The 16,401-nt window shown below is 39.0% G+C and overlaps 1 protein-coding gene across 1 annotated transcript; it reads left to right on the top strand.

Annotated features, from left to right (window-relative positions):
• Positions 1–5,133: 5,133 nt before the first annotated feature.
• LOC131697731 (globoside alpha-1,3-N-acetylgalactosaminyltransferase 1-like) lies at positions 5,134–12,271 on the top strand. Its single transcript, XM_058988819.1, has 3 exons — positions 5,134–5,404; positions 9,090–9,149; positions 11,108–12,271. Exons 1-3 carry the CDS (start codon positions 5,371–5,373, stop codon positions 11,986–11,988), a joined length of 975 nt encoding a protein of 324 aa, XP_058844802.1. The 5' UTR covers positions 5,134–5,370; the 3' UTR covers positions 11,989–12,271.
• Positions 12,272–16,401: the final 4,130 nt, after the last annotated feature.

Genomic DNA, 16,401 nt, shown 5'->3' with positions numbered 1-16,401 from the left:
TTTTTTCATATCCAGCAGGCAGTATGTATTTATTTTATGTGAATCAATGTGTTCCTCGACAAACAAGAGTTTTGTTCAAGCCGGGCCATGTAAAGCTGTCAGTCAGATCATTAGATTAACAAAGCAAATTACAACTTTGATAGAAAAAAATAATCACAAACCCAATAACAACGATCTTCAATAAACAAAAAAGCATTGGAGTTTAAAATAGGAGGTGTCATAACAAATACACTGTAGTCTTTATTTTTTATCCATTTGGTAGACAGAGGCTTACATTTTATTATTTAACTAGTGCTTAATTTGTGCCGGGGCTCTCCAGGGCTGAGCCACGGCACCTCTTTCCCCCTTTAGTTATTTATGATATTTTTTTTTTCGCTGGTGAGCTACAATACAACCCAGCTAACAGGGTAATAGTGTAAAGTGGCACTGCATCCTCTGTTTCACGTGTTCGTTTCTCTGACCGCTGACGGTGAGTGTGTGTGGAATGGAACACGGACAGTTTCGATGAACTCCCGACTGTATCATAAAATGAGGGGGGAGGAGTAAAACGTATTTCGTAAATGAACAAATTATTTTAGTTTTTTATTTATTTAGTTTCCCCAGTACTAAAGGCACAAACACTAATTATTATCACTGATTACCAGTTTTATCCAGACAGAAACACAGATCTGACCCGTGTGTGCTGAACTATAGGCTATTCAATGTCTCCCTATTCAGTGAAATGGAACGGTCGAAAGCAACGCTGCCTTGCCCTGACGTCAGACAGAAGTGACGTCAGACCGTTATCTTTTTTGGTTCAATTTATAAATACCCCGTTGCACATCTACACTCCCGGGACTATGTGTATGCCAAGTGTGGTTCCTTAATTAGCAGTACTTTTTGAGATACAGGTGTATATAAAAGCGTCTTAATTTTTCTTTTTTTTTTTTTTTAAACAGCTGTTTTAATCGCCACGCTGTATCTCAAAAAGTATTTCACCAAATGCTACCCCGTTCACAGGGTTTGTTGAGCCTGTCAGTCCGACCACACACACACCAATGTTCATGCATATCGATGGGGATTTAACCCCCTTTTGAGCTGGTTGTAAAATCGACTTTAAACAGAACCTTCGTTCAAACCTTAACAGCTATATATGTTTATAAACTTACATAGCTCTATTAGCATACCAGTTTAAACAGAAGGTGTAGAACCAAGTTTTATTGTGATGTTTTTGTGGTGTTTCATACAGGTTTAGGAATAATATATGAATAAGTTAAATCCTTTATCATGAATTGAGGTTCAGTAAGAAACAAGTTTGTAGTCCAAATTAAGTTAGAATTAGTCTAGGCTGTAGCTTATTTAAAATAAATCTCTTCTGTGTTTTCACTGCATAGGTGTAGAAAGATGGGCCAGGCTTTTCAGTGACGGGCCAGCTGAGAGAATTCAAATACAGGTAGCGAGTTTAAGATTTAAATCAGTGTAATCAGGTAAAAGGTGTACTTTCAAAACAACTTGAGAGTTCACTATCCCTGGCCATTACGAAAACAGAGCCCCTAGGATACATTGTAAGCGGTGTGGTACAGTGGTCTTGAAAACGTTTCATGTGTTCAGAAGAATGGAGTACAGTTTGACATTGGCCCAGGTAAAGAGTGGGGCCTGTCTGTCTGCACCCATGCCACTTACTGTAGAGTGTAGACTAACTCTGGTGATCTTATTACTGCTGTTCTAGCTAAGCTCCAGTGTGATCGGCCATGCTGCTCTTCACCCCCCTAAGTAATGAATGGCCTTCGGCATTGATATCTACAGTGCAGGAGTTCCTGGCATGTTGACACCCTGCATGGCTTCCTTTGATCCTGAGGCAGGCCTCTTACTGTATCTCTCCTCTACAGGCGTCATGTTGTGTTTTACAAAATCAGCTTCTCAATAATGAGACGCAGACAGTGGTGTGAGGCAACTTGAACTGCCTCAAAACCTCAAACAGCACGTTACTTTGATATTTAGATCACAGCTCCCAAGTTTCATCAACTAGCATGCTGGTGTGCAGCAGGGTGGGGTGGGGTGAGGTGGTGTTCCGGGTACCCCCCCTTTCTGGAGAACATTCTGGACAATGATTAATCTGACCTAAATTATTAAAATTACATTTAGAATCAATAAAAGAAAAAGAAAAGATCAGTGGTTAATTTACTTGAATTAAGAACCCATCAATGAATGGAATGTGCATACAATCATACTTTGATAATGACAAAATTCAGTTTTTACATTACATCACCCAAACAGTGACTTTCGCAGGTCTGCAGGTTTTAATGTCAATTTGCTGTTCTAACCCGCGAAATGCGGGTCACTTGGGTGGTCTGTAGATTCTAGATTCTCAAATTACTTCAAATTGTTGTTCTAAAATAAAAAAAACAACCCAAGACTTTCTAGAAGCCCCTAAATTAAATATTTGAGTTGAGTGGTGGTTGCTTTTCCTTTCTGAATAAATGCGCTAAACATACTGTGCGTACATACTACCTAATGTTACCTAGGCAGCCCCAGTATTAGTGCTAATCGGGGCCTGTGAAACCAACTGGTAGTGTCCTAGATTTTTACCATGCCATGAAATTTTCACTGGTTGTGAAAATATAGTAATGGCTGGAAAAACTTATAAAACATATTATCCCCGCCTTTTAGTAATGTGACAGAGACAGAATGATTCTTGGTGATAAATCTCCCTCCCGACCTATTGAACTTAACTGACTAAACTATCAATACACTACTTACCTGCATGTTAACCCCAACTGCACACTAGCTGGCTCAGGTTAAGACCAGCCAAAGCTACATTACTGTTTTCTTTCTGTATTTTTATAATAATGAAGAAAATCGTAATTTAGAAGGAACTATTGAACTCTATTTCATTCACGTAATCTCTGTGAAGCAGCACATAGGTTTAAATAAAAAGAAAAAAAGAAAATAAAACACATATTCAAGTAGGGCTCCAATATGTGGTGCACCTTCCGAATATGGAAGCAAGCACAGTGTTTGAATTAGATAAGATAATGTGCAGGGCGTAATCCTAGTCAGAAACATATACATTTGGATTGAAAGTGCAAAGCAGAAGCAGAAACAGATAAGGGAAGTGAAGTGAGTGACAGTGTTCAGGTCAGGCTATAGTGGTCTCCCTCCCGACCTGCGAGGGCACTGTGTAAAGGGAACAGAGTACCCTGGACTGGATGGCCCGACAGTTCATTTCTAGGGTTAGGTGGAGGTCGGCCATCTAGAAAGGGGGGCGGAACTACAGTACACTAAATCATCCACCCGGAAGGGAAACGATGTGGCATCCGCGGATTGGAAGAGCGGCTGCACTCGTTGACCAAGGGGTCATGGTTGACGGTATTTAAGGGGACGCAGTGATGTGATCTGTTCCTTTGTGAATGGTTAAATTGCATGACCAAAAGGAGAACCTGTATTGTGAACCGTGAGTGTTTTGTTTCTTTTGTTTGTCGTTATTTAAAATACTGTTGTATTGTTATTTAGACAGCTAACACAATCCGGAGCTTTCGCCAAAGGCCAGCACTAAACCTGGAGCAACATCACTGCACTTTGTTTCACAAAGAACTGTATTCCTTACGCGCACTAGAGCCCGCACTGTGGATTGGTGTTTGTGTATGTGTTATGTGTGGGTGAATTAAAACAGTACTATAAATAAAGCAATACACACCGCTGTATCATTGTTTATCATTGTTTATTATTTACTGCTGTCTGTCATCAGGCCATTGGATTTAAAAATAAACCACCATTGCACCTTGATTATCGTTGTTTGTCTCATTATTGATCACACTGTTAACCACTTTGCCACACATTCCCATTAGCAGTATTAGTTTGGCAATGGCAGCTGAAGCACAGAATCGGATATAAGAACACTTCTCTTACCACTACTGCACCATCCTTCTGGCCATAGATATACAGTAGTGGTTTGGCAATGTATTCTTGTTAATTATATTTCAACAGATATTTAATAATGGTAATTGAACCCTGTGCATTTTCTTCAGTGATTCTATCTGTGCTTCAGCTGCCATTGCCAAACTAATAACGCCTTTTGATTATCTACAGTGCAGGAGTTCCTGGCATGTTGACACCCTGCATGGCTTCCTGTGATCCCGAGGCAGGCCTCTTACTGTACCTCTCTGTACAGGCGTCATGTTGTGTTTTACAAAATCAGCTTCTCAATAATGCCTCAAAACCTCAAACAGCACGTTACTTTGATATTTAGACCACAGCTCCCAAGTTTCATCAACTAGCATGCTGGTCCAGACTATTTGAGCAGGGTGGGGTGGGGTGAGGTGGTGTTCAGGGTACCCCCCCTTCCTGGAGAACATTTTGGACAATGATTAATCTGACCTAAATTATTAAAATTTAGAATAAATAAAAGAAAAAGAAAAGATCAGTGGTTAATTTACTTGAATTAAGAACCCATCAATGAATGGAATGCACATACAATCATACGTTGATAATGACAAAATTCAGTTTTTACATTACATCACCCAAACAGTGATGTCGCAGGTCTGCAGGTTTTAATGTCAATTTGCAGTTCTGACCCGTGAAATGTGGGTCACTTGGGTGGTCTGTAGAGTCTAGATTCTCAAAGCTAATTACTTCAAATTGTTGTTCTAAAATGAATAAGAAAAATGGAAAAAAATCCCTTTGGCGAAGTGTTCTCTTAGGAGGTGTTCATAAGAACATAAGAAGTTTACAAACGAGAGGAGGCCATTCAGCCCATCTTGCTCGTTTGGTTGTTAGTAGCTTATTGATCCCAGAATCTCATCAAACAGCTTCTTGAAGGATCCCAGGGTGTCAGCTTCAACAACATTACTGGGGAGTTGGTTCCATACCCTCCATTTTAGAAAACCAGTCAAACTAAAGTTCTGTGAGATAGCATTACCGCAAGGAAAAAGTGCAAGAGAAATTAGGAAACTCTGAATAGTAGCTGGGCTTTTCAAAATAGTTCAACGCACTATAATAAATTGAAAGGATAATTACATCTGAATTCAGATCTGGCATCTCTTTCCTTGTACTGTAGATTGCATATTCAGGAAATCTTTTTCTGTGATTAATTATACCTTCCCATGTGTTTTTTTTTTTCAGTCAACAACATTCCAACACACAAGCAGCAGAAAGAGCAGCTGCAGCTTTAAGAAAACACGACAGGCAGAGGACAGGAGAAGAATGTTATGAATTACCGTGCTACCTAACACTCAGTCAAAACATCTGGGCTTCTTTGGGGAGGCTCCAGCTCTCCACTTCACATACCGCAGCCCTGGAGAAAGAAGCCTGGTGCCTGCGTAGCAGAGGAATCCTACTGACCTTCTTCTCCAGCAAACTAGCAGCCTGCAACAGCAGCACACTATTGACACCATGGGGAGACTCTCTCACTCTCATCCACTTCCAGGTTAGTGGTGCCGGCTCACCCTTTTTTTCACAAGGCTTTTGTTTTCTTCTCTCTGGATTGCAATACAGACATTATTTTGTCCTGAAACATCTGGAAGCAGTTAGACACGAGTACCGTGCAGTGCTGTTATTATCTGTTTGGGTTGATCCTTTTTTTTAGTGTAATGGTTAGTGAATAAAGCATGCAGAAGTGCTTGATTTCAACAGCTAGCCTTGGCAATAACCTCTGAACTTTGGCTTAGATGAGATAACTGGATGACAGAAAGGAAAATATTTTCTGGGTTTCCTTAACAAGCCCAAATGCAGTTATCAAGTATCATACAGTACTTCAACAGTTACTAACCTACTGAGGAAAATAGTACATGATGGAATTATTTTGTAAACTGATTCTCACTCTAAAACGACCTCCTGATAATAATAAACAGAAACGTATGCAGAGTTTACAGTACAGCAAAGGGGGTATCATCACATTAATCTAGTGTTGGGTTTCTGCAAAGTAATGATCAACCTAGTTTTTAATCATCTCCACCTCTTAAATCCAGTAGATCCTTACTGAAAAATATATAGAACCCCAAACTGCATTCCTTGTGCTTTTGTTACACTGAAGAAAACAGCATTCATCAAAATAACAAGCAAAGAAGTAGATGAAAAAAAAAAAGATATTTCTGGTGCACACTTTGAAACGAGTGCTTTCTTTGTGTGTGTTTGTTGCTATGTCTGGCTCCTCAAACAAACTGACCACAAAGCCTTCTTTTGGTCTTTTCTATATCAAAGTCACGTTTTCCAAAATATGCAGCAGATGTGCAGAGGGTGGAGTGCAGCTGACGGTTTATTTATTTATGGGTTTGTTTGTATTGTTAATTTTATTCAGCGTGACTGAAACTGTGGAGAGACAGCATCCTATTTACAGTAAAGTCCAGTTATTCTGGAGGACACAGTCAGTTTACAGAATATACTCTGGCCTAGCATGAAATGAAAAACATGGTTTGTCAGTCTAGGGGTAAGGCATTCGTTTCCTGTGTTAAAAGTTTGATACCAGGCTTGGCAGTCGCCATTTCTGATAAAAGTTATTGAGGGTAAAATGAAGAACAAATATCCTGCCCAGTCATTCTGCATTGAAAAATGGGCACCAAATCATTTGTATATATTCAGGGATGAAAAGGTATTTTGTAAGAAAGAGATTTGAGTGGAATTAAATAGCTGACACTTTTTTTTTGTAGGACAGAATAGTGCATTTAAATGGACCTTAGTCACAGCTAGGGTTCTGTTTATCTGGTTTAATACACTGCAGTTAACAATGAAACAAAACTAAAACCCGAATTTCAGAACTGTGTGTGTAATGGCATAAACAATTGGACCACTTTATATTATCCAGGGTAATTGCCAGTGCTGGGATGATTACCTGCACTTAATGAAAGCTATTTTTACACTGCAGTTCGAGGTTAGCAATTTTATTTCTTCCGTTGCTCCTCTGTGTCTGGTTCAGGTCAGTAACAGTATTTACAGCCTAACGCTATAAAGAGCTGGTTGACCCAGTAAACCCAGACAGCTTTTTAGAGTCGAATTCTAAACATCAGTGCTAAACAAGGTTCACTCAATTCTCAGCTCAGCTTTTAGCTGAATGCATATATTTAGGACTGATCAAATAAACTGGAGCTATATTTCTTTGATATATTTTGATTAAAATATCGATATATTGCAAACTCAAAGTTGAACTCCCTTATACTTTTATTCCTGTCAACATTTCTTATAGTTTTAATGAGTTACCTTTTACAATTTCTGTGCTGAAAAAATGAAATGAAGAAACTTAGTCAAGTAAAAATAACAGTTTGGTGAGCGCACTCATGGATAAAGGTTTTTACGTTTCATCTTATATGTAATGTTACTTGCGTTTTTTGAAGTTATGGACGAGTAATTTCTATGCTGAGAATACATTGTGTTTCTTGGTCCTGGGACTATAAACTGAATTTCCAATTTAACATGTACTTTGTATAACTTGTGTGTATCTGTTTGAAAACACATTGCTAAAGTACATGTGTAAATACTGTCGAGTTACTACACATAGAAAACAACGCCCAAGAATTCTGGAAGGTAACCGAAAACAATCATTTCATACAGTATATAAAAAGCAAAAGCCTCGAAAAAAACACGATTTACATAAAACACAATAATAGCTCAAAATGAGCAGCGAAAAATTAAATTAATAAAATCAGACAATTGGGCTAACTTTGCCCTGCACATCCCTGCCCACACTCCTGTCAAAACAAAAGTTACTTTTAATTTTTTGCTGATAACATTAGGTTTGTAAGGCCTGTATTTCACTTACAAGAACATTTCAAGAGAATAGGGCCTTATAATGTAAAGAAGTCCATTGAGAGACATATCTGATCACTGGCTCTGCAGCAGTGAAGTAATCGGGAGAAGTGGTTTAGGCTCCAGGCCAAGTGTATTGTAAAGGTGTTCTTTTTTAAATTATTTACAGTCCTTCTTTACAGGCAAGACACAGGTCTTCTTTACAGGTAGATGGTCACTGAAACAGGTTTCAGGCCACAATATTTTTTTATATAAACAAGGTAATAACAGAAATCTAGAACAGGTATTTCAGCCTGTGACAGGGTGGCTGTGCGGTGACACACAGGAAGGAAACTGACACCAAGTAATACTGCAGTTCAAAATAAATGACGCGGCGCGCCGTTTTATTTTTAAATAACAAAAATAAATAAAAAGTTCAAACAGAAAAAAACTGCTCGCAGAGCAAAATAAATATTTTAAATAAAACAAATCTCGAACACAAAATAATAAACAATACAGGTCAGGCTGGTCAGTTGCTGTCACTGTTCCTGTATACTTTAAAGCTTTGTTTTCTCTCTCCTCGCTCTCTCCGCTCTCACTCCTAATACACCCACCCTGAGGGTAGAGAGCTGCAGGTTTATATACAGTGACCATCTCCCGATTAGCAACAAATTAATCACTTAATCAACATGGGACGAGCACCAATCACCCCTCTGCCAGAACACGTCAAAACATAATCAAAACACACGGCGCTTCGCCGTCATATAAATACAATAATAAATCAAAAAACACAAATACAAAATAACACAGTGCACAGGGGCGGAGGGGGAGACCCCATTCTAAAAATAAACAAACAGTAACTGTACAGGGCCCCTCGCCCTGTTACACAGCCTAATCACTTTCTTAGAAGCAAATAATTATGTTAGCCTTTTTTTAATTAAAAAAATAATTAATGAATTTGTGAGGGACAGCATATTTGTTTTGTATTTAAAAAAACAACATGAGTAAAATAATTGAAGGCTTCTGGAAAGTGCTAATAGCCCTTCCTCTCACAGCTCTGCAGTCCCATCTTAGTCCTGCCCTGAACACCCCCTGCCATTCAGTCCTGGGCCTCTCTCAAGCAGAGCCTGACGATTGTGCTGACTGTTGTGTCAAATTGTGTGGTGTCTTTGTGATGTGGATTCATGTGGAGTGGGGTTTCTGCTGAGAACAGCAAACTCATTTCACTCATGAGTCAGATTTGTACACAGCCCTTCAAAAGGCATGGAAAGCTCACAAACGAACAATAACAGTTAATAAAAGCAGATCAGTTCAACCTGTGTGCCAAGAAATCATACCATTTTATGGGACCTTCTATGGATGCCTACGTACTAACTCCTTTCTCTATCCTATAGCGCTGGGCAGAGTAACCAGAAAAGGCATCCTCCTGTTCTTTGCCTTCGCTGGATTGATATGTAAGTTTTGCATATAATGCAGTAGTATTTAAATCATACTTTTGCATGTCCTTCCAGTCAAATGACCAGATAATGTAGATACAATAGCCATACTGAGCAAAGGCATTTCATGGAGCAGTGTTGCAAGCTGGTTGCTGTGCCAAGGAACCTATACTACCCTCCAAAAAGGATTGAGACACAGAAGGGTGTATTAATGATTTAAGCAGCTGGGGCTCTTAAAGGTGCTGTCCTCAAACCCTCCTCTCTAATACCCTGTAAAACCATTGATTCAGCACAGCCAATCTATGGATATTACATAGCCTTCACCCACAGGAAGTACTTTTTGCATAACAAAGACTAAAAGACAGGGGCAGGGTGGGGGTTTGGAGCGTTTTCACTCGAGGGCAGGGGTGCCCAAAGTTTACAGAGCAGAGAGCCGCATAGCAAGGCTACTGTGGGACCGTGGGCCGCAATGTGACTAAATTGCAAATTTCAAAGTACCTTTTTCAAGTGCATTTATTTGTGTTGCTAGCCATTTCAATATTTCAGCTTAATACATTAAAACCATTTCTTAGTATTTACTCCCTCTGTCAATACCTTGTAAAAACATTAACCCAAAGCATTAGCATGTATCCCTGTTGCCCAGTGACAATAACACTCAAATCAATACATTAAAAAATCATTTACTATATTACTATTGTTGATAAAAGTAAATTTTATGCATTGCCAGTAACAGTAACAGCAAATTCATTAAATTATAAAATTAAATCATTAGCATTTATTCATGCTGTCATTGACTATAACAAGCTATTCAATAAATTGTGAAGACTATCATTATCATCTGCGCGCACGGTATGGGGGCTGAACAAAAAACTGTGTTTTTGATGCTACTTTAATCTACAATTGATAACTGTATTGAGGCAATGGCTGTTCTACATTTCCAGTCAGGTAAGTTCTCTGGGTGAGGTATCGCAAATAAACAATGCTATACTGACCGTCTCAACAATAATCAATTGCATCTTAAGCTTTAAAGGAGCAAAAAAGCAACATAAGCAGACACCATTCGTAGTGACCTCTGAGCACACTGCTGTAGCCCCACAGCTTTTGGGAAGCCTGACAATAAAATTAGCTAGGACAGGTTGGAGGTGTTAATTGTAATTAAATGATATAATAGGTTTTCTTGTGAAACTACATTAAAATAAATTTGATGAAAAGTAAAAACAATATGCTATACAGTACATTAGGGCAGCAGTGTGGAGTAGTGGTTAGGGCTCTGGACTCTTGACTGGAGGGTCGTGGGTTCAATCCCAGGTGAGGACACTGCTGCTGTACCCTTGAGCAAGGTACTTTACCTAGATTGCTCCAGTAAAAACCCAACTGTATAAATGGGTAATTGTATGTAAAAATAATGTGATATCTTGTAACAATTGTAATTCGCCCTGGATAAGGTGTCTGGTAAGAAATAAATAATAATAATAATAAATGAATACAGATTAGCCCTCTGGGATCCCATTAGGATGCATACTATGACAATCATGTAGCAATAGCTTAAGAGGTTTAAATAAAGTACTGAAAGGAACCTTGGCATATGGGGAAGACAATGACAATGAGGTGGCAAATAACACCATTCCATCGTTTATCTTAACAAATCTTATATGAAGCATTGAAATTTTTTTTTTAATTTTTTTTATTTATTTATTTCTTAGCAGACGCCCTTATCCAGGGCGACTTATAATTGTTACAAGATATCACATTATTTTTACATACAATTACCCATTTATACAGTTGGGTTTTTACTGGAGCAATCTAGGTAAAGTACCTTGCTCAAAGGTACAGCAGCAGTGTCCCCTACCAGGGATTGAACCCACAACCCTCCGGTCAACAGTCCAGAGCCCTAACCACTACTCCACACTGCTGAAATCAGTACTGAAACACTAGGTAACGCTCATCAATAATTCTTCTTGATGTGCTAATTTCAGACTTCCTGAAGGTACATTTGCAGCAGAAAATCTCATCAGAAAGCCTTTCGATTCGTCTCCCTGCCCAAGCTACAGGAGGAGAGGCAGGATTTCCCCCCAATGTCACCCCCTGGGGAGCCCCCATTGTGTGGGGAGACAGCCCGGAGTCACAGATCAGAAGGCAGAAGTTCACAAACCGGGCTGTCACCACAGGCCTGGCAGTGTTTGTCGTCGGGACATACGCACAGTACCTCCACAAGTTCATAATCTCTGCCGAGAAGTATTTTCTGCCAGAACACTTTGTCACTTACTACATACTGACTGACAACTTGCGAGGGATCCCTGCGATTACTCTGGGATCTGGCCGAGAAATCAAGCCGTTTTATATCGCAGAGAGGCCAGACTGGGTTAATTTGTCGAAAACAAGGATGTCTGTGCTGAGCAGTGTAATCAAAGAGCTGATCCAGGATGAGGTGGACTACATCTTCTGCATGGACGTGGACCAAGTGTTTATAAACCCTGTGGGGTCCGAAATCCTGGGAAGCCTTGTGGCCACTTTGCACCCGGAATACTACAACCAGCCCTTGGACATGTATCCTTATGAGAGGACTGTGGATTCCAAAGCCTACGTTGATGGCTCCGAAGGGGATTACTATTACACCTCGGAGATCTACGGGGGCTCGTGTCCTGAGGTTTATAAGCTGGTGTTGACTTGTTCCCAGTTCATCATCCAGGATATGGAGATTAGCTTCCATGCATTCCTATTCGAGGAAAGCTACCTAAACCGCTACCTGATCCAGAACAGACCTACTAGACTCCTTTCCCCAGAATACAACTGGCTGGCTGCTCAGAAGACATCTGAGGAAATCCAAGTGAAGAGGATTCTTTCTTTGCAGAGATGAAGGACGTCTTTCTGGTGGCACACATGGACTAAAGCATCTAGGGCACTGCATTTAAATGATGCATCTCAGTACACTACATGACAAACCCTTGTTATTAGAACACATGTCTCAACATAAAAAACATGGGATAAAAATGGTTTTACTCAACGCCACATAGGATACAACAGAAGGTCAGCTCTTCTTTGAGGATTATTACCTTTTTCTGAAAAGATGCAAAGTCAACTGTCCAAATGAATTTCGTCTTTCTTCAGTTAAAAAACTTAAATAAAAATCCTAAAACAAATTATTGTGTCCCGTTTCTGAATTGTTTTTTTAGATTTGAGACTGACAATTGGCAAAAGACATTTAATAGAGAAAAGTGTGAGGTACTGCATGCAGGCAATAACAATGTGCATTATAAATACCATATGGGAGATACTGAAATTCAATAAGGAATCTATGAAAAATACCTAGGAGTTTATGTTGACTCAGAAATGTCTTCATCTAGACAATGTGGGTGAAGCTATAAAACAGGCCAACAAAATGCTCAGATATATAGTCAAGAGTGTTGAATTTAAATTAAGGGAAGTAATGTTAAAACTTTATAATGCATTCGTAAGACCTCATCTAGAATATTGTGTTCAGTTTTGGTCACCTCGCTACAAAAAGGGTATTGTTGCTCTAGAATGAGTGCAAAGAAGAGCGACCAGAATTATCCCGGGTTTAAAAGGCATGTCGTATGCAGACAGGCTAAAATAATTGAATCTATTCAGTCTTGAACAAGCATTTACAATTCTTAAAGGTATTGACAATGTCGACCCAGGGGACTTTTTCGACCTGATAAAAGAAACAAGGACCAGGGGTCACAAATGGAGATTAGATAAAGGGGCATTCAGAACAGAAAATAGGAGGCACTTCTTTACACAGAGAATTGTGGGGGTCTGGAACCACCTCCCCAGTATAATGTTGTTGAAGCTGACACCCTGGGATCTTCAAGAAGCTGCTTGATGAGATTCTGGGATCAATAAGCTACTAACAACCAAACGAGCAAGATGGGCCGAATGGCCTCCTCTCATTTTAAAATGTTCTTATGTCCTTATGTTCTTAATTAAATATATATATATATATATATATATATATATATATATATATATATATATATATATATATATATATATATATACACATTAGAGTTTACATCTGATTTTGAACCAAAACCAATTCTGTTAGACATCAGGCTTACTCTCAACATCTCTACATTTGTTGCAGAACACATTTTCTGCAATAAACTACAACCGAGCAGACACCTCCTAACATCCCCAGAATACGTCTCTCAATAGCATAAGCTAAATAATGTTGAAACCAAGTTCCATGTCAGCTGGATGCACGGCTCTCCTGATACATAGGGACACATTTAAAGTGTGACATACGTACACCTCCACTGCATCTCCTTTAAAGGGGACTGTAATGGAAATAATAATTAGAAACACGAGAGATCCCCAACAATAACCCTAATGAAGATTTCAAAAGCACTACAAAGTATGTTTTTGGTTTTTAAAAGAAGATTTTCTACAGCAATTGTTCATTGTTAACATTTTCTCACTTTGTGGTTTTCACATGAACAGTAACTGAATGTCTAGTGCAGTTAATATACAAAACAGTGGGATCTATTTTAGCAACTAATAAAGCTAAGTGTTGTGGTCGATCTAATCTACTAACAGCCTCAAAATAGGGCCTTGTTTTACTAGTCTGGTTTAATAATTAACTTCCACCAGAATTAACTGTACACTACTTGGTATTTGATACTGAATTTGAGTAAAGAAAACTACTGTTTTGTCCTATTTGGATATGCAGTAGTCTCTGTGTATAGGAACACCTCCTAAGAGAACACTTTGCCTAAGGGAGCACCCATGTGGTGAAACTGATTTTTCCCATTGTAAATGCTCCGGCTAAAGGAACAGGAAATTCGCTTAAAAGAATGCCTTCTTGGCACCGATAGTGATTTGTTCACAATGGATAAAGTGCTGTTTTGTAAAAAAAAACGACTTGTCATCACAAGAGTGTCTTGATTGGTTTATTAAATCTTTCCAGAACCGCTGTCATATGATTGAATTATTTTGTATTCTGATTTCCATGAGTGCACCTCACTGATACAAAATGGCATGTAAACAAATTGCAAAATGTGCCGCTGTTTCTCTTTCTACACAAAGTTGGAATTAGTTTGAAGTCTTGAAAAAAACCTGAATCAGACACAAGTCGCCAAGCAATTTGGTGTTTCCCGTTCTGGTGAGTTGCTTCACCATTCTGTTAAATAATGTGCATGTTGCTGTTGCATTTTGTAACATGTGTAGGGGTGCTGTGTTAATTTAGTTTGACAGTTAGTTTATTAACGTAAAGTTAGCCCTAAGTAACACCCATTATTTTTGCCTCTGCCATTGTGAAAAACCGAAACACACTCACCAGCTAATTTCATAGTACATAGCGATTTAAGCTGTTTGACCGTGTTGTTTTGCTTTAGTTTTATTAACATTAGTTTGTCTGTTACTTTATTATTATAGTTTATTAACATACACTTGCCTATTGTTTTGCTTTTACTTATTCAGTTCATTTCATATGTTGATGCACGTGGGTCATGACAAGTAATACATATGTATTTATTTATCGATTCATATTGTGTCTGGTGGCTCACTCCGTTTTAAAGAACACTTCAGCTATAAGAACACTTCACTTGCTTCCTGAGGGATGTTCTCTTAGCTGGAGACTACTCTATATATATTTGTATGGTACTTGTCTGTGCATGATTTACAGGTTTTTACACAAATGCTGGATGAAGTGTTAATCTCTTTTGAATTAAAGCAACAACAACCAAAAAAAACATGTTTAATTAATGAAGCAAAACTGGTGCCAAATGGCTGAAGTCAGAAACCTCCAGTTTACACATAAACCCTTCTGTTAGCATCTAATTATAGACAGCCTTGATGAATCATTAATGAATGACACCCTCCACTTTATTTGAAATGTTAAATTAATTGATAATGATCATTATGCCACAGATCTAGTCATCAATCTAACTCTGAAGCGATTACCACAAGGGTTGACTCAACAGCTCATAAATATTGTCCCTTCCTTATTTGATGTCACTGAGGTGTCTGCTTTGTTGACTGGGCTGGGATCTGGCACCTGGTCTCAGCCCTGAGCAGGCAGGCTGATATTAGTATTGCACGCTGTGTGGGAGACTGTCAGGGGGTCTAATACCAGGTGGTATCGTACTGCAGCTTCACATAGTCATATCTCCTGACCCCAGGCCAAGCAAATGAGTTACAGGCTGTTCTGAGTTTCCATCCAGAAGTTACTGAAACAGGTTTTGCATCACAAATGGCATGAATCAGGACCTTTTATTGGGTGTATCTCTGATAGGTCATAGAGACTGCTATAACAATTGAGGTCAATTATGATCTCAGTACTGCCACTCTTTCACTCTGTGTTTATCCTGCTGGTGTTCTCCCACAGGGGTTATTTATAGACCTGCTTATTAACATTACTGCATATAATAAAAATACAGTGAAATGAAGTCACGAAAACACCATGCTTATTAGGTCTAGTGTGGGATACGCAACTGTATGGGGTAGAACAGTCAGGGTAAAAATAGTCGACTAGTTGCCACTTAAAAAAGAAAATATTGATCATGTATTTGATCATGTCTGGTGCTCAGTTTGTGAACACACTGTTTCATAACACTTTTCTGCTTGTGTAATATATTTATAAACAGCATGGGTGCAATTAGTCGACTACCAGTTTCTGAGGTCGCCTGTCGCTTTCTAGTCGACTGTTCAGTGTTACCCCTACGCCAGTTTAGAGGATTAAAATAGACCCCGTTAAGCCTTAAAACTGCGGGGCGAGATGAAAATGACCCCACGCAATATTGTAAGAAAAGCATTTGTTTTCTTAAGCTTTTGTTTGTATGCAAATCAGTTTTGTAATGACTGTGACTGCTTGCTGTTGTTACTCACTGTAATGTTACAGTCTAGCATGCTTTGTGATGACTGTGACTGCTTGCTGTTGTTACGCACTGTAATGTTACAGTCTAGCATGCTTTGTGATGACTGTGACTGCTTGCTGTTGTTACTCACTGTAATGTTACAGTCTAGCATGCTTTGTGATGACTGTGACTGCTTGCTGTTGTTACTCACTGTAATGTTACAGTCTAGCATGCTTTGTGATGACTGTGACTGCTTGCTGTGTTACGCACTGTAATGTTACAGTCTAGCATGCTTTGTGATGACTGTGACTGCTTGCTGTTGTTACTCACTGTAATGTTACAGTCTAGCATGCTTTGTGATGACTGTGACTGCTTGCTGTTGTTACTCACTGTAATGTTACAGTCTAGCATGCTTTGTGATGACTGTGACTGCTTGCTGTTGTTACGCACTGTAA

This window comes from Acipenser ruthenus, chromosome 1, assembly GCF_902713425.1.
Source record: "Acipenser ruthenus chromosome 1, fAciRut3.2 maternal haplotype, whole genome shotgun sequence".
Classification (NCBI taxonomy): domain Eukaryota; kingdom Metazoa; phylum Chordata; class Actinopteri; order Acipenseriformes; family Acipenseridae; genus Acipenser; species Acipenser ruthenus.
Note: the sequence above shows the minus strand (reverse complement) of the source record. Positions and strands in the feature narration are given on the sequence as shown.